Source organism: Thamnophis sirtalis, unplaced genomic scaffold, assembly GCF_051295495.1.
Source record: "Thamnophis sirtalis isolate CommonGarterSnake01/CBP01778 unplaced genomic scaffold, rThaSir2_p1.2 scaffold_14, whole genome shotgun sequence".
Taxonomy (NCBI): domain Eukaryota; kingdom Metazoa; phylum Chordata; class Lepidosauria; order Squamata; family Natricidae; genus Thamnophis; species Thamnophis sirtalis.
In genome coordinates, this window is record NW_028261394.1 from 12,203,968 (window position 1) to 12,222,386 (window position 18,419).

The 18,419-nt window shown below is 43.4% G+C and overlaps 1 protein-coding gene across 1 annotated transcript in view; it reads right to left on the reverse strand.

Annotated features, from left to right (window-relative positions):
- The window catches only part of RAB40C (RAB40C, member RAS oncogene family), a 43,145-nt gene extending 28,771 nt beyond the window's left edge, over positions 1-14,374 (reverse strand). Inside the window, exon 1 of the mRNA XM_087728523.1 lies at positions 14,024-14,374. Coding sequence (XP_087584649.1) covers positions 14,024-14,177 — 154 coding nt within the window. The 5' untranslated portion in view covers positions 14,178-14,374. The remainder of the gene's footprint in view (positions 1-14,023) is intronic.
- Positions 14,375-18,419: the final 4,045 nt, after the last annotated feature.

Genomic DNA, 18,419 nt, shown 5'->3' on the forward strand with positions numbered 1-18,419 from the left:
CAAAGTACATAGCGGACCGGTTTGTGATGGACTAAATACAGGTAATCCTCGAGTTACGACCACAATTGAGCCCAACACATCTGTTGTTAAGTGAGACATTTGTTAAGCGAGTTTTACCTCATTTTACGACCTTCCTTGCCACAGCTGTTAAGTGAATCGCTGCATCTGATAAGTTAGTAACCCATTTGATAAGTGAAATCTGGCTTCCCCATTGACTTGGCTTGCAAAGTCAACCGCTTTCCGTTGCAGTCAGTCGCAAAAGGGGATTACGTGACCCCTGGGACACTGCCACGGTTGTAAGTATGAACCAGTTGCTGAGCAGCTGAATTTTGATCCCATGATCATGGGAAAGCTGCAAAGGTCGTAAGTCACTTTTTCCAGTGTCGTTGTAATTTTGAACGGTCACTAAATGAACCGTTGTAAGTCGAGGACTGCCTGTATAGGTCTGTAAATCCTTCTTTTGTACAGTAGCTTGAATGAAGGTTTGGGAAGCAGGAAGCACATCAATGCAAAGAAGTCTACCTTGTTTCTACCAGCAGACTTTCAACCATGAAAGACCGGGAAGGGCTTTTGTCTATACAGGTAGTCCTCACTTAAGTGACTTTTTGTTCAGCAACCATTCGAAGTTACAACAGTGCTCAACAAGAAGACATATGGCCAGTCCTGGAAGTTGTGGCTCTCGCAGTGTCCCCACAGTCACAGGATGATGATTGAGGTGCTTGGCAACCGGCACACAGTTACAATGGTCACAGCTTCCCATAGTCACATCATCACCCCTTGTGATCTTCACTGACAGCTTCCAATATGTCAAGTCAATGGGGAAACCAGCCACCACCTGATGTCTTGCTTAATGCCTGCACATGATTCCTTAACAACCACAACCTGAACTGTCATTGCACATGGAATGTGGCATTTAATTTCGTTGTACAAGATGTAATGACAATAAAGTCAACTAAACTTCCCACCAAATGCCAAGAGGAAGCAAAATTACGAAAACCTGAACTCGATGGTAGATATTTACAATCTTGGAATCAAAGCATTCGAAATGGCAACCTTCAAAACTGCAGCGGTTGAAAGTCAATGAATGTATTAAATCTGCCACATGACCACAAAGTGTTTTGTTTCCTATTCTTCTTTTGTCGGTTGTCTTCCAAGGATACGATTTAGTTTAATCTTGACACGGAGTGATTTTGTAATAGGCCAAAGAAATAACGTACAAAAGAATGCCTTTTTTCCCCCTTAGGTTTCCAATTCACAAAGCACCAAAAGGAAGGTGGAAGAAATAAAATCAAATGCCACGTAAAGGAAAAATTGAGAATGACTGCAAATACGCAGCGCTTTGATGATAACAAATCTTGTTCCCTTTGAGGGCAGGATATAGAATTGTCATCCTCATTCTCTTACTAATGCAAACAGCATTAACACTATTCTGAAAATCATCGAAGGTTTTCAGACAGTATTTTCAATGGTGTACAGATTTTATGTAGGTATGGTAAGGAGGGTCTCAAATGCCAATAGGTAGTCCTCCACTTATAACCATAACTGAGACGGAATTACGGTCATGTGCTTGTGGTTAAGCAAGTCACCATGTGACCACCCCCGAGTTTACAACCTTTTTTTGTGTGATGGTCGGTAAAGTGAACACCAGAACGGTTAAAATGAATGCCGCGGTCGTTAAGCAAAGATGTCAATTGTTAAGTATCTTGTAATGAGTGTTACTTGCCAAAATCAGGAAGGAAATGCTGATTTTTTTTCAGCCAAAAACATCATAAATTGCAGTCGTACGATTGCAGGATATGGCAAATGCCCATAAATTTAAGTTGGTTCAACGGCTCAAATTGTGAAGGCATGATTTGCACTGGGTCTTTGAATCAATCAAGTGCTCCCCTACGGAAGTAATAACCAACCTTCGCACAAGAGAAACTGTGTAATAACTCATTAATTAATTAACTTTTTTATAGAGCCATGGTGGCGCAGTAGTTAGAATGCACTATTGCAGGCTAATTCTGCCAACTGCCAGGAGTTCAATCCCGACTGGTTCAAAATTGACTCAGAATTCCATTCTTCTGAGGTTGGCAAGATGAGGACCCAGATGGTTGGGAGCAATGAGATGACTCTGTAAAACTGCTTAGAGGGCTGGCTGTAAAGCGGTATAGAAGTCTATTGCTATTTTTATACTGCCCATGTCACTTATAAGTTGGCCATGGTGGCGCAGTGGTTAGAATGCAGTATTGCAGGCTACTTCTGCTGACTGCCGGCTGCCTGGAATATGGCAGATCGAATCTCACCCGGCTTAAGATGGACTCAGCCTTCCATCTTTCCGAGCTGGGTAAAATGAGGACCCAGATTGTTGGGGTCAAGAAGCTGACTCTGTAAACCACTTAGAGAGGGCTGTAAAGCACTGTGGAGCGGTATATAAGTCTAAGTGCTACTGCTATTGTTATAGTTGATTAGATGTTGCAATAGGAGCCCTGGTGGCGCAGTGGTTAGAATGTGCTATTGCAGGCTGACTCTGCCCACTGCCAGCAGTTCGATCCCGACCGTCTCAAGGTTGACTCAGCCCTCCATCCTTCCGAGGTGGGTAAAATGAGGACCCAGATTGTTGGGGGCAATAGGCTGACTCTGTAAACCACTTAGAGGGGGGTATAAAGCACTGTGGAGCGGTATACAAGTGCTGTTGCCATTGTTACAAGGTGACACTGGGTGGCTTACAAGATTGTAACTCTATTTAGACGGCCATCAACACATTGCAGCAACCCTGAACAGCAGACAAGAGAAACAGATCATCCCTATAAATTTCTTCCAACAAAATGGATATCCACACAAAGTTATCAAAAAGTGCCTGACCACCCAACTCAATATGGCACAACCAACCAATACCAGCTGTAAAACCCCTGCCATATTTCAAAAACATTTCAGGAACTACCAACAGACTATTGCAAGCACACGGCATCAACACACAAGCCACCTCAAAGCCCTCCAAAACACCTAAGTAAAAGAAAAGTAGACCCAGCAGCCTCAGTAAAAAACAAGGTCATTTACAACAGTGTAAAGACTGCAACAGCCACTATGTATGACAAACAGAAAGCAGAACAATCAACTAGCTAGTCAGAAGACATGAAGGAAACTCTCTAATTTCACAACATATGGACAGACCTAACCAAAGTTTCAGCTGGGAAACCACAAGCATCCTAGACCATGCCACACCCCAAAATTCTAGGGAATTTCTAGAAGTCTGGTAATAATCTGACAGATTAGCCATCAACAGACACATAGCCATAAGCAACAACTACACGCTGTACAAAAGAGACAATCAACAAGTCAAAAAGGAAAAAAAAACGCACCCTAAAACTAAAATAATTAAATTGAATTGTTAAATTGTCCTGCGGTGAGTTGGCTGTGGTGAGTTTTCCCATTCCTTGCCACAAGAAATATCACCATAACATACTTTGATTTCTGAAGACGCCATCTAAAATGGTAAGTATTCTCTCATATTCCTCCACCAATAGCTGAATACCCATGCTTCACTATGAAGCTATGTGATTGGGCTTGATAAATTGACACTTAAAGCTTGAAAATGAATGAGTAGTTATGATTGGGCTTGATACATTGACACTTAAAGTTGAAAATTAATGTAGAATGTGTAACTCCTTAGCATCAGAGCGTGTTAATATAAGGCAACTGGCAGTTGGAACAGAGTTCTTTTCAGGTGGGGAGGGGGAGTAGACCCTGATGCTAAGGCAGTAGGTCCTTAGCATCAGAGCTTGTAAATATACTATATATGAAATACTAATGATCTGATGGTCATTTTGAAAAATCTTTTCTTAGTGAGCACCTAGAAGCTAAGAGGAACATACGTGCCAAATTTCAAGTTTGTAGGCGTTACAGTTCTGGAGATTTTGTGATGAGTGAGTGGTATTTGGCTTTTATATATATAGATTAAACCTAATTGAAGCAAACCACGCATCCTTTATTCCTTCCTACATTCCTTTTGAATTGCAGTTCCACCCAGAAGTGATAACCACTCAATTTCTTTGTTAACAAAATACCAACGGTAAATAAGTCAATGCAAATATTAGCATTGGATTGAATCTGTTTCCAAACCCTTTTGAAAACCAGCAGGCTGATATGCTTCTAAACTGATTTTTTACAGCGACTATCAGGGACACACAGAGGTTAAGGATTAGGAAGGAGTTACAAGACAACCTAAACCAAAAGGAAGCAAATTGCTGGTCTGCCAACTTCTCCAGAAATTCTCATTTGCAACAGTACAAAGAGAAGAAAAAATATACTATGTTTCCCCGAAAATAAAACGGTCTTATTTATTTTTTTACACCCAAAATAAGCGCTTGGCTTATTTTCGGGGAGTCTAAGCAGGGGTTGGCCTAGAAGACCTCCAAGGTCCCTTCCAACTCTGTTATTCTATTCTATTCTATTCTATTCTATTCCAATTTTACTCCCTCTCCTCTATTCCTAAATTAAGCCCATGGGTATAAGAATGGGAAGCTTCTATGTTGTGATGTATGACTTCCTTCTCAGAGAAACTCTCATAGTACGAGCTTTGGTATCTCCTTGGCATTGGGAAAAGACTTTTCTTTTTATTTACTCTGGCATTTTGCTGAGGCTTTTAAATTTCTTTTTAAAAAATATATGCTGCTTTGATCAAGCGCTTGAAGCTTCATAATATAAATATCTGATAAGCACCTGTGAGATTGTTAATATCAAACCTCAGGAAAAGAACAGGTTACATAACATTTTGAAAATTCCTATGTAATCTAAACCTAGGTCATGTAGGCTAAGTATGCTGAGGTCACAGGAAATTCCGTATTTTTTGGAGTATAAGATGCACCGAAGTATAAGACGCACCAAGATTTTGAAGAGGCGAATTAAAAAAAAAGTTTTTGCACTCTGCAGACCTCCCAAAAGCGGCCTGTTTTTCACGAAAACGGGCCCGTTTTTTAAAAATAAAGAGCACGAATAGCCTGCTCCTGGGGGTGGGGGCGGGGCAAAATTGAGCAAAAATTGGCCCATTTTTCACTTATTTCTGCCCGCCCCCAGGAGCACCCTGGAAGCCCCCAAAAGCACGGCCATTTTGGTAAAGGGGCGGAGTTTCGGGAGGCAAAAAATGCTATATTCAGTGTATAAGATACACCCAGACTTTCAGCCTCTTTTTTGAGGGAAAAAGGTGCGTCTTATACTCTGAAAAATACGGTAACAGTTTCAGAGGAAATACAATATTGAACAACAAAACAATAAAATGTAAGCAAACCAAAGCTCATGTAACTGCCCTGTTATAAAATCTATCATATGTAACTGGGTACAGTAGTTCTCAACTTATAACAATTCATTTAGTGACACTGGGGGAAATAAGGACTTACAACTGTTTTCCCCACTTACGACCGTTGCAGAATCCTCATGATCACGTGATCGAAATTCAGGCACTTGTCCCCGGGGTGTGTGTGTGTGTGTCACATGATCCCCTTTCGCGACTTCCTGACAAGCAAAGTCAGAAGGATGAGCCGGATTCACTTTACAACCGTGTGACTAACTTAACAACAGCAGTCATTCACTTAACTGGGGCAAGAAAGGCTGTAAAATGGGGCCAACCTCACTGCTTCTTTAGCTCACTTAACAACCATATTGTTTAGCAATGGAAAACTTGGGCTCACTTGTGGCAATAAGTTGGGGATTACCTGTAACAGACAGAATTTTATTGGTTCATTCGTTTATAAGATTCCTAGACTAATATAGAGCTGGCTGGGTGATTTTGAATCAGTCACTTTCTCTCAGTCCAACCTGGTCTGACCAAGGCTTCCCGAGAGCATGAAGCAAACTCCTTGTCCCGACAAAAAACTCTTTTATTAATTGACTGTGAAGTCTGCTCATTCACATCCAGCAAAGTCTTTCAAGGGAGGATTTACGGTCACAGACCTTATCTGGCTTGGAGAGCTGCCAGGACGATCTCTGCAGAACTCGGCAAGGAGTCTCAAAGAGTCACGAACCAATTAAGCAAACTAATTGTCTCCTGCAAACTCCCCTCCCCTTTTGCTCCTCTTTTATTTCCTCTGGGAGGAGCCATTTATCGTCCACCTGTGGCCTTACTCCCAAGTCGACCCGTTCTTTAGCTGTTCCCTTCTCTGGCAATTCTGTGCATGCGGACACTGGGAACAGGCTCCAGCTGTTCTTCTGCCTCACTGATGTCTGACTCTGAAGGCAGCTGATAACTGGCATAGGGCTCTGGCCCCCTCTCTGCCTCCGACACAGAGCCCTCGTCAGAGCCTTCCCCAGACTCCAAGATTGGCCCATGTTCCTCCCCAACCTCCTCACTGTTGGAATCTGCTGCCAGCTCTGCTGGTTGGCCACAACACAACCCTACCTCACAGGGTTGTTGTTGCGGGGAAAACAGGAGAAGTATTAGGCATGTTCCCTGCCTTCAGTTACGTACAAAGTAATAAAGGCAGAATAAAACTTCATTAAATAAATTAAAAATGCTGTGTTGCCTCCAATGGTAGAATTCCTTCTCAGACGGAATATCACAGCCTAAGGGGACATTAATAGCAAAACAGGAGAGAGCTCAAATATGATCAAATGACATAAACATCAGAACTTGTCGCTTATGAAGCAGGAAAAGATGAAATGGAAATTGCAGATGTGACTGTAAACACAAGCAGCAGAGACCCTGCGTCTCCTGCTCGTTAAATCTGCAGGATCCTCTTAAGAGAAGAAATGTTTCTTCCCTATGACGTAGGCTTGCAGTGTCTTTCCAAAACCACAATGGACTTTTAGAGTTAGTCCTTTGATTTACGAGCACAGTTGGGCCTGCCGTTTTGATCGTACATTGTGCCTGATTTTACAACACTTCCCCCCCCCCCCTGCACACACACAAATATGTCCTTAAATGAACATGCGACAGTTGTGAAGTGAACTCAGCCTTTGCTAAATTGTGTTTCTTCGTTGGAAATAAATGCCAGTTCCATGCAAAACTGTAAATCACAGTCCCGTGACTGTGGGATGCTGAGAACGGTCCAAAATGTGGCCAAATGCAAAATGTGGTTACGTGATCCCAGTGGGGGAGGCAGATGTTTGAATCTGGGTCGTGAGTCCCTTTTCCAGGGTTCATCGTGACCAAACAGCCACTAAGCAACTAGTCATAAATCAAGGACTACTTATAGCAGGGGTGTCAAACTCAAGGTTTCGGCCCATGGGGTGCTTAGATCTGACCTGCCGGCCCGTCCTGAAAATAGCGGACTGGTTCATGGTGCCTCTGCTAGTGAAAACGGAGCTCAAGAGGGCTACGCATGGCCCACCCAGGCTCCATTTTCCGCTGTGTTGGCCTCTTGCAGGCCTTTGCCAATGAAAATAGAGCTTTGGGAGGCTACACGCGAGCCACCTGGGCTCCGTTTTCAGCTGCAACAGCCTCCTGCAGCCCTCTGCCAGCAAAAACAGAGCCCGCGCCGACATGGCGTTAAACCGAGCTTTGATGAGTAACATCAAGCTGGCCACACCCCCGTCCACACCCACACCCGCCCCTCAAGGTCAACCACAACCCTAATGCGGCCCTCAATGAAATTGAGTTTGACACCTCTGACCTATACATACTAAATGTAGAAAGCATTCCCACTCGTATATAAGCCGTAACAATTCCACTGGGATTTTTCCCAGTCCTTTCTCATTTTATTTCCACTGGAAAAATATGAGCCCCCCCGCTCCGCCTCTCAGGAAGGAAAAAACGTGGTTTTCTTCTGCCTCAGGTTTGCCCATGTGCCATCACACCTCCCAGGAAGTCTCATAAATTTGTTTTTGCAGCCGTTCCTTAGAATCACAGCCTTTATCTCCTGGCAATAATCTTAATAACCTGCGGCCTTTGAAGCTGTTATTTGCAGTTACAAAGTGCAATGTATCTGTAAACACTCAGGTAAGGTACACACCGATAGCCCGATTATAAAATTCCCCCTTTTTGGCTGATGTTTAATACAAATTGACTTTTTTTTCATATTTGCAGAGCTCTCTATTTACATGGCATTCCCATCTAAATTTATCTTAGGAAAATACCGTACTTTTCAGAGTATAAGACACGGTTTCTCCCCCACCCCAAGAGGGCGGAAATGTTGGTGTCTTATACACCAAATACAGCCATTTTTGTCCTCCCGAAACACGCCCCGTGCATCTGTTTTTGCCAAAAACGGGACGCACAGAGGGTTTGGGATGCCTGAAGAGTGCTCCTGGGGGCCGGGAGAGCGAAAACCGGATGCGGGAAGGCCAAAAACGATTTTTCTCTTCAAAAACACGGCGCGTCTTACACTCCAGTGCATCTTATAGTCCGAAAAATACAGGACATGAGAAAAACCAAAAAATCTGTGGGGAGCTTCTCTAGTAGAAATTTACTCACATTTCTTCTGAAAATTAAATTGTGCCCAGCCCAGAACCAGGGCTGCAGCTGAAGGAAGTCACACCAAGCTATGCTTTTTCACCAGTTTTGATTTGGAAGAATTTTTAATCCAGGGGCAAACTTTCTAGTCTTCCATGCAGCTTTGAAAAGACTGAGGGGGGTGGGGGGCACGAGGGGATCCAGGAAGGATGTCTCAAGCGTGGTGAACAAGGCAAGGCACCCTAGCAAACAATTTTTTCCATGAGCAACAGCGGCTCTCGCCACTAATTCACATGAAGAGAAGTATGTTGGAAGTCCGCACATGGGGGGAAGCTCGACATATTATGACCCAGCTGTAAGCAAGCTCCCTCCAAATCCCTTTGTGTGGTTGTGTGGTCATTTTTGTTTGGTGTGCAACAATCCAGAGTAGGGCAAGGCGTTCACATGACTCACGCCTTCAGAATGCACACCAAACAGAGTGTTAATCCAAGAGAAATCAACTGGATATGATTTATTGCAGTGGCCTGTGTTTAAAGGAGAGGTTTTCATTACGTGACACATTTTGCTGTCCTTCATTGGGAGGCAAGTAGATTCCATGGAAAAACAGGGAGTCCTCAACTTTCGACCACAATTGAGCCCCCACATTTCTGTTGCTAAGTGAGACATTTGTTAGGTGAGCTTTCCCTCCACAGGGAATCAACGCAGTTGTTAAGTGAGTAACTCAGTTGCTAAGTGAATCTGGCTTCCCCTAACTGACTTTGCTTGCCAGAAGGTCGCAAAAGGGGATCCCGTGAGGCCGGAACATTGGAGCCGTCATAAATATGAGTCAGTTGCCAAGTCTCTGAATTTTGATCCTGTCACCATGGAGATACCGTAATGGTCCTTGGTGTGAAAAACAGCAACAGCATTTAGATGGATATACCACTTCACAGTGCTTTACAGCCCTCTCTAAGATTACCCTTTAGCGATAAAGTGAAAGAAAATTATACATTGAAGCTTGCAAGATTGATGCTAGATGAGATAGCTAAACTAACTCTATATTTTATTGTAAATCTATATTAACAAAATCTGGCAAGTTTGAAAACATAATAGCAATAGCACTTAGACTTATATACTGCTTCACAGTGCTTTACAGCCCTCTCTAAGTGGTTTAGAGAGTCGGCCTCTTGGGTCCTCATTTTACCCACCTGGGAAGGCTGAGTCAACCTTGAGCCTGTCAGGATCAAACTCCTGGCTGTGGGCAGGCAGTCTGCAATACTGCATTCTAACCACTGTGCACCATGGATGGATGGATGGATGGATGGAAAGACGGAATAGCAATAGCACTTAGACTTATATACCGCTTTCCAGTGCTTTACCAGCCCCCTCTAAGCGGTTTACAGAATCAGCCTCTTGCCCCCAACAATCTGGGCTCCTCATTTTAACAACCTCGGAAGGACAATAGGCTGAGTCAACCTTGAGCCTGGTGAGATTCGAACTGTTCAACTGCTGACAGCTGGCAGTCAGCAGAAGTGACTGGTCGTGAGTCACTTTTTCCAGTGCTGCTGTAACTTCAAACAGACACTAAATGAACTGCTGTAAGTCGAGGACTACCTATATTTGGAGGATGGGCTTAGCTGTTTTGAAATGTCTACCAATAAACCTTCCAAGACCTGTGAATATTTCATCCAGAGGAGCCCACCATGAATCAAGCAGTTGAACTGAACCGCTGTTTTTCAGTCCGCTGTGAAATACAATCGTTAATGGACAAGTTCTAGAATGAAGTGATGCAAGGCAAGTATTGCAAGCGTTCTTCCTGATACTTGCAACAGATAAATGGCTTAAAGCCAAACCGGGGATGCGGTGGGGGAGAAACCTCTGCAATGTGAATTCTAAGTAGAGAAGAAAGATCACACAAAGCTACTGGTGGTTCAGGAACTGTTTTAATATGCTAAGTCAGTTCCTCATTATATCCCATGGCCAGATCAATAGAAATCAAAGATCAGTTCTGTGCAATGCATAATCATCCCACTTCCTAAGAGGTTCTGCTTTTCCTGGTGGACTAATCCTGAAATGCCTTTTACTTCAGTTCTAGCTGCCAAACTCACGCGGAAAAAACAATATATCGGAGGACACAATCAGGATTTATTCTTCACTCTCCTTGCAAGTAAAATCTCCTGTACATGAGTGAAAAAAATAAAGCTTTTAAGATTTTTTTTTTTAGCTTCCCTTCAAGAAAGACGAGGTTTTATTTCATTCTTAAGAATTGAGAAAATGATTGGATTTCTACTGTTTTTGCACAATGACGACGCAACAGGCACGGCAAGAGATGGAAAACTAAGCTTTGCCTGCCTTTCAAAAAAGAATATCATCAAGACATAGATCCGTGATGGTGAATGTGTGGCATCAGTGCCAGAGGTGGCACACAGAGCCCCTCTCTCTGGGCATGTGTGCCGTCGCCAGCTTCCCTTCTGGTTTCCAGCACACATGCTGGTCTTTGCAGAAGCCAGCGCCCTGGAAAACAGCCCAAAATACAGCCAAAGAACAGGCTGTTTTTCAAGCCAAAAATGGACATGCGCGCACCAGCTAGCTGGTCTTCGGATTTCCGGTGTTCCGATGCGCACATGCACGCACGTTCCGGTTTGGGCACTCGATGCCGAAAAGGTTCACCATCACTGACGTAAATTGTTCCCAGCTCATACTTCTGAAACAAACTTTGGGATTGTCTTTAGGATTATAGCAATTTCACACTCCAGAGAGAAATCTTCAAGAGGACAAATAGATGGCACACTGGAGCACCGGTTTACAACGGGAAACTACAATGTGTGAACTGTAGTGGTTTCCAGGTTTTGGGGGGGGAAAAAAGAGCCTCAGCATGAGGCTTCAATTTTGTGGTCTGGTGACAGTTTTATAGCTTGTTAAGATCAGGCCAGAAGAAAATTGAACATTTCATTCCTGGGTTACTTGTTCAAACTCCATCGTCAGTGATTACAAATACTTCAAAGCAGGGTTTCTCAATCTTGGTAAGTTCTACAGAGAAATTATTGAGTCTGTCATCTGCAACCTCTAGAACTGCCTGGTTTGGTTCTGCAACCCAACAAGACAGACACGGACTTCAGAGGAGAATCAGAACTGCAGAAAAAACAATGGCTACCAACCTGCCTTCCATTGAGGACCTGTACATTGCAAGAGTCAAAAAGAGGGCTATGAAAATATCTACAGACCCCTCACATCCTGGACATAAATTGTTTCAACTCCTATCCTCAAAATGACGCTGTAAGGTACTGCACACCAGAACAACTACACACAAGGACAGGTTTTCCCCAAACGCCATCACTCTGCTAAACAACTAATCCCCACAAGACTGTCAAACTATTTACTAAGTCTGCATTACTATTAGTTTTCTCATCCTTCCTATCACCCATCTCCTCCCACTTATGACTGTGTGACTGTAACTTTGTTGCTTGTATCCTTACGATTTATATTGATTGTTTCCTAGTATGATTTGATTGCTTATTCGTACCGTCTGACTATCATTAAGTGTTGTACCTTATGATTTGTGATGAATGTATCTTTTCTTTTATGCACCAAAGACAAATTCCTTATGTGTCCAATCACACTTGGCCAATATAGAATTCTATTCTATTAAGATGGGTGGACTTCAATTTCCAGAATTCTGGGAGTTGAAGTCCACCCATTTTAAGCCTGCCAAGGTTGAGAAACAATGCTGTAAAGGCATAACTGTAAATATTATGATTTATTAAATTTGTTTGCTACCCTCTCACCCACAAGCTATCATAATAATTTAACAAACACTCCAAACCAGGCTTTTTAATTTCCCATAGTAATTAACAACCTGGCCTTAGAAATTCCAATGCAGGGCATAAGAAAAAAGCTTTCTTCTCAATTATGACCACGCAGAGCCATTAGCGTCACCAAACTTCGAGGCAAAATGCGTCCAATGTGATTGAAGCTACTGGCAGATATTCTATGCTAGTGAAATGAGCTGCACCAAGAAAATCTTCTGCCTTAAGAAAAACCTAAAAGTGTTAAATCAGAAAAAGCGTGATCACGCTTCTCTTGTTTGTTTGTTTTTTGCCACTAAGAGTAACAAATGGACAAGTATGAAAAGTCACAATGTCTCTGCATTTTCATTTTTTCAAGAGGGTTTTTTAAAATTTTTCCTAGAGAATCTAAAATTCCATGGAAATTCTGACTGCCTGAGGCTCAGCCCAGTCTAACTGCCTATCTGCAGCATGCTCACCAAATATATATAAATGTGCTAAAACACTTTTGCATCCAAAAGTTATTTAAGCGTTCCTTCATCCCAACAATGACTCATAGTACGGAATGCAAATGGTTAGAGCAAAGAGGCCAAACTGATGTCAAGGATGAGGCGTTTTTGCTGCTTAGCTGGGAGTGAAGAAAAGAAAAGAAAACTTTCTGGAATGCTGAGTGAAGAATAGGAGAATCAGCTCTGGATGCAAATAGTCCTCAACTTACAACCATAATGGAACCCGAAATTTAAGTGAGACATTTGTGAAGTGAATTTTGCCCCATGTCGTGACCGTTCTTGCCACAGTTGTTAAGTGAATCACCGTCGTTGTTAAGTTAGCAACGTGGTGGTTGAGTGAATCTGACTTCGCGTGTCAGAAGGTCGCAAAGTTAATTGCGTGATTTCAAGACATTGCAACCGTCATAAACACGAGTCGGTTGCCAAGCATCTGAATTTCGATCATAGCAATAGCAATAGCAATAGCAGTTAGACTTATATACCGCTTCATAGGGCTTTCAGCCCTCTCTAAGCGGTTTACAGAGTCAGCATATTGCCCCCAACAGTCTGGGTGCTCATTTCACCCACCTCGGAAGGATGGAAGGCTGAGTCAACCTTGAGCTGGTGAGATTAGAACCGCCGAACTGCAGATAACAGTCAGCTGAAGTAGCCTGCAGTACTGCACTCTACCCACTGCGCCACCTTGGCTCTTGATCATGTGACCATGGGGAGGCCGCAATGGTCGTAAGTGTGAAAAATGATCCTAAATCCCCTTTTCCCCATGCCTTCACAAAAGCTAGCTGCCAAGCATCTGAATTTCGATCATGTGACCATGAGGATGCTGCAATGGTGGCCAATTTTTCCCAGTGCCATTGTAACTTTGAACGGTCGCTAAATGAACCATTGTAAGTCGAGGACTACCTGTACTTTGATAGTCATAAACAAACAGTCCTTTTTCTCTCAGATTCTCTCGAGACTCTCTTGCAGAATGTTAGGTGCCAAGCGCTCAATCCAAAGCTGGTATAAGAACTGGCATTTTTCCTCCCAAGATTTCCTTACAAAGGTTGCACGGAATTCTAAACGGCCAGCGGTACCACAGCTTGCAAAAGACACACAACCCAACACAGCCCGGCTAGACAACATTACATTTTTAACTACCGTGAAAAGGACACAAGGGAAAGAGTGATGCCGAGCCTTGGCTCTTAATCACAGTCTTCTGGCACAACGGTTAATGATCTCTCCAGATAAATTTTTTTTTAAGAAAAGGTTTAGTGGTGCAGAAGGAAGCTGGCTTTAGCTCGGCGCTCTTTTTACCCGGGCTCTGAAATGCGATACAATTGAGCTAATCCTGCTGCTGTGGGCTTGGGCACTTCGGAACCGTACAATACGCGCGGCACGCTTACCATTGCTGTAGGCGTAGGGCGATTCCGACGCCCCGTCTTGGAGACTCTCGAGGATTTCTCCTTTGCCCACGTCGCTGTCCCCGACCAACAGGAACTTCAGCAGGTAATCGTAGCTTTTGACGGGGCTGCCCTGAGTTCCCATTCTCTCTCTCATTAGTGAAGGCCCACGATTTGCAGGCTAAGAACCCGGCCAGACTGAAAGATGCCGGAAAGGCCAAACTCCCAGGGGAAAATCTGGAGAGAATCCGTGCGATGCCGCTTTCCCTCAAAGCGGACCCGAAAAGGATTGTTCTTCTCACGTGAGTCTCGTCATTCCTTTGTGAATGAAGGGCTGCTGTCAAAAGATGTCAGGATTCTGGAGGGTGGGGGAAAAAAAGAGAGAGAAGGGAAAGAAGATGACCTACTTACTTTGTTCAAGAGTTGCAAAATACAAGCTGGCTTTAAAAAAAAAAAAAGTCTCTAAGCTACCAAGAAGGATATGAACAATAGCCAGATTGGTGACTCTTCCAGATCTACATATCAAATAAGGGAGGAGATCCATTCATTGCCACTTCAGTGACAAGCTAATCTAGCAAGGAAAAAGTATCTTCTGATTAAAAAAAAACCTATGTCATATACATTAAGGTAAAGGTTCTCCTCGCACATATGTGCTAGTCGTTCCCGACTCTAGGGGGCGGTGCTCATCTCCCTTTCAAAGCCGAAGAGTCTGACGACGTCTCTGTGGTCATGTGGTCGGAGGCGCACAGAATGCTGTTATCTTCCCACCAACAGTGGTTCCTATTTTTCTACTTGCATTTCTTACGTGCTTTCGAACTGTTAGGTTGGCAGAAGCTGGGACAAGTAACGGGAGCTCCCTTTGTTACACGGCGCTAGGGATTCGAACCGCCAAACTGCCATATACATACAGCTACCCTATTGTGAAGAGACTGTTCATAGATCGGTACATCAATCTAGGGGACCAGTGTCTTAGATTGGATACTGTAAGAGAAGGGTAACCACAATTTATGTACACAAAACACACAAAAGAGGTTTTAGATTTCTTGTCCCTGCCCTTCCTTTCTCCTATCCACACACCCCGCCCAACATCTTTTGACAGCCCTGTAAGAGAAATCTGTGTGTGTTTTTGTGTTTCATTTGACTTTCCAGATCAATAAAGTATAATTACAATTAATACGGTGTCCTGCAATATTGATATGTTTACAGTGCTGGCCATTCGCCTTACTCTGCCTACTTTTTTCTGTAAGAGATAATTATTATTTCCTGTCCTTCCTAATCTTTTCCAAGGCTAACTGCAGTTGGATCAGGATTTTCCAAAACAAATGGATAATCAAGAAGGAACCATATAATAAACCATTCTCTCTCTCTCTCTCTCTCTCTCTCTCTCTCTCTCTCTCTCTCTCTCTCTCTCTCTTTCTCTCTCTCTTTTGTATTTGGAAATAATAAAAAATGGAGCAAATTGTTTTTCGTTCAGGTTATGCTTCCCCCAGAATTGTCAGCTAATAAATCATGTCAACCATTGCAATTACAGAAAGAGGGGGTGGCTGAAGATTAATTAACAAGGAACAGAAGGTTGTGAAACCCCCGTGCGGGAGAAGTCCAGAAAAGGACAAGAATAAAGATGAGGTATGAACACCAAGGTGTAAAACCATAGTGACTGGAAAGAGCATAAGGAGAAGAGCGTGACAGTGAAGGGAAGTCAGGATATTAGACACTAGACAAGAATGGATAAATGTGGCAATGAAGAAAGAGAGCCTAAGGGAGTCATACAAGAGAGTTAACTTCAAGTTAGTTAACTATTTATTCATGTTATCCACCTACGGAGAAGAAATGTGTGGCTTCTTCCTCCAATTCCATTTTTTTTTTCACAAGAAAGGTCAAGATTAAAGAACATAAATTAAACCTCATGTTAACAGTGACAGCTGACAAGAGTCAGTTGTGTACAGTACAAGCAGCTCTAAGAAAGACAATGCATGATAATTTAGGGTCTGCAGAAAGGAAATTCTTCCAGGGGGAAAAAATAAATCACATTCCTTTGCATTTAAAGAAGTCTAGATGCAAACAAACATACCGGAAAAAGGGGGGAAAAAATCAAAACTAGAAAATAGGTTAGCTACAGCCCTTCTATCACTTGACATTCTCTGATCATCTGGTGGCATCTTTTTTTCCAAGACAATCCTGAAGTCTTAGATGCCCCGTTGGACTTGGGGGCTGGAGGACAACAAAGGCATCGCCGTTTGACAAATATACAGATTGCAGGTATCACAGATTGTTCAATTTTATTTCTAACGAGGGGGCAAATGCTGAACAAAGCTGCAGGAAGCCGTTTCCTAGCCAGACCAGCTCTGATTCAGATATGAGACAATGCTAGATCAAAGCCCCCCCCCCCCCCAAATACCCAGGTTAGTTTGGACTGTTCGAATGGACTCTGTTAAGATATTCAGAGATTCTCAATCATCTAGGCCACGGTTGTCCCAAAGATGCTTTTTCCCCAAAAGGTGACTGGACTTTCTTTCTTTTTTCCTTGAGCTTCTTGGTTGAGAAGTGAAAGGTTTTCGAGGGGAAAAAAAACCTCAAGAAAGTCCAGTTGCCTTTTGGAAGAAACACCTTTGGGACTCTGTTGAGATGCACACAAACATCAGGCTGAGATGTGCACCTTCAAACAATGCACACCCACACCAGCCCCCATCCCATAGTCAATTCTTTCTTCTTTCAGACTCCCCTAAACACTTGGTCCCTGTCATCTGCCTATTAATCCAGCCCCCGCCCTCCGCAATTCTTTCCTTAGACAACTGTTAATTGCACCATAAAAGCAGCCAATCTAATGGGTGGCTTGGATCTGGGTGGATAGAGGGAACCAAGAGGAGGGCAGTAGGGTGAGTAAGGCATGAGAGACCCACACAGAGGTCCCTTTCAGACATGGACCCTGGAATGGGTGAATTTTGGCCGTCTCTCCTTCAGATGAGCCTACCTTACAGGGATGTTGCAGTGGGATAATATGGGGAGACCTCCCCTCTCCAGAAACTGTCTTCGGCTTCCAGAGAAAGGGTGGGAAAGAGATGATGATGATGATGATGATGATGATGATGATAATAATAATAATAATAATAATAATAATGAGCTGAAAATTGGAAAAACAAAGCTATGCATAGCCAATACTTGAAAAGTATTGAAGGCAAAGCTGACCAAAGCTAACTTGGAACTGGTTAAGATCAGGAGCACTGAAAAAAGAAACAGAAGACTTTATTTTGGCAGCTCAAGAACAAGCCTTAGCCACAAACTACATGAAGGCAAAAATTCAACATGTTATCACCAATAGCAAATGTCGCCTCTATAATGAGAATGAGACAGTCGACCTCTTGATCAGTGGGTGCAGCAAAATTTCACAAACTGACTACCTACAACGCCATGACCGTGTTGCTAAGATCATTCACTGGAAATTGTGCCAGAAGTTTGGATTTGAGTACAGCAAAAACCACTGGGAACATCAGGTTGAGAAGGTTTTAGAGAATGAGAAAGTCAAGATCTTGTAGCACTTCAGAATCCAGACTGACAGGCACTTGGCCCACCTGACATAACAATAGTTGGGGAAAAAAAGTATGGTTCATTGACATTGCAATACCTGGAAATGCACAAATTGAAGATAAACAGCAAGAAAAAAATCACAAAGTACTGGGACTTGCAAATTGAGGTTGAGCGACTGTGGAAAAAGAAATCGTGTGTTGTCCCGATTGTAATTGGAGCCCTTGGAGCAATACCTAAAGGGCTACTTCGATATTTGGAAATTCTAAATTTTCCGGACTTGAACATTCTGAGTCTACAAAAAACCACCCTACTTGGAACAGCTTATATCCTCCGACGTTACCTTAACAGTTCCTAGGTCCTTGGTTAGGACTCGAGCTGTTAGGCTGCCAACCAGCCCCAAAGGCTGTGAATCTCACCAAAGATTAACATAATAATAATAATAATAATAATAATAATAATAATAATAATGATGATGATGATGATGATGATGTTGTGATATATAAGGAGGGGGAGGAGATGGGGAGGGCAGAACAAGCCTAAACACGGCTTTGAGACGGGTCCCACTGTCCAGCCCCTTCCAGGGAGGCAAGAGAGGCTAAATCACGCCCTGCGTAAAGCTCCGCACGTGTGAACTCACCCCGACACGTGTCAAGGGGGACAGGCGGGTTTGAAAGGAGGGCGGGGGGCGTAGGGACCCCCCCCAAAAGGACTGACTTCGGGGCAAGCCGCCACGGTCACTCACTTCTGCTCCCGGTCAGCCGACACTCACCGCTCTCTCTCTCTCTCTCTCTCAGGCCGCTGAGGCCGCCCGTTCCGGGCTCGGCCGCCCCGTCAGCGCCGCGGCTCTTCGGGAAACTGCGCTGGGCTGCCAGCC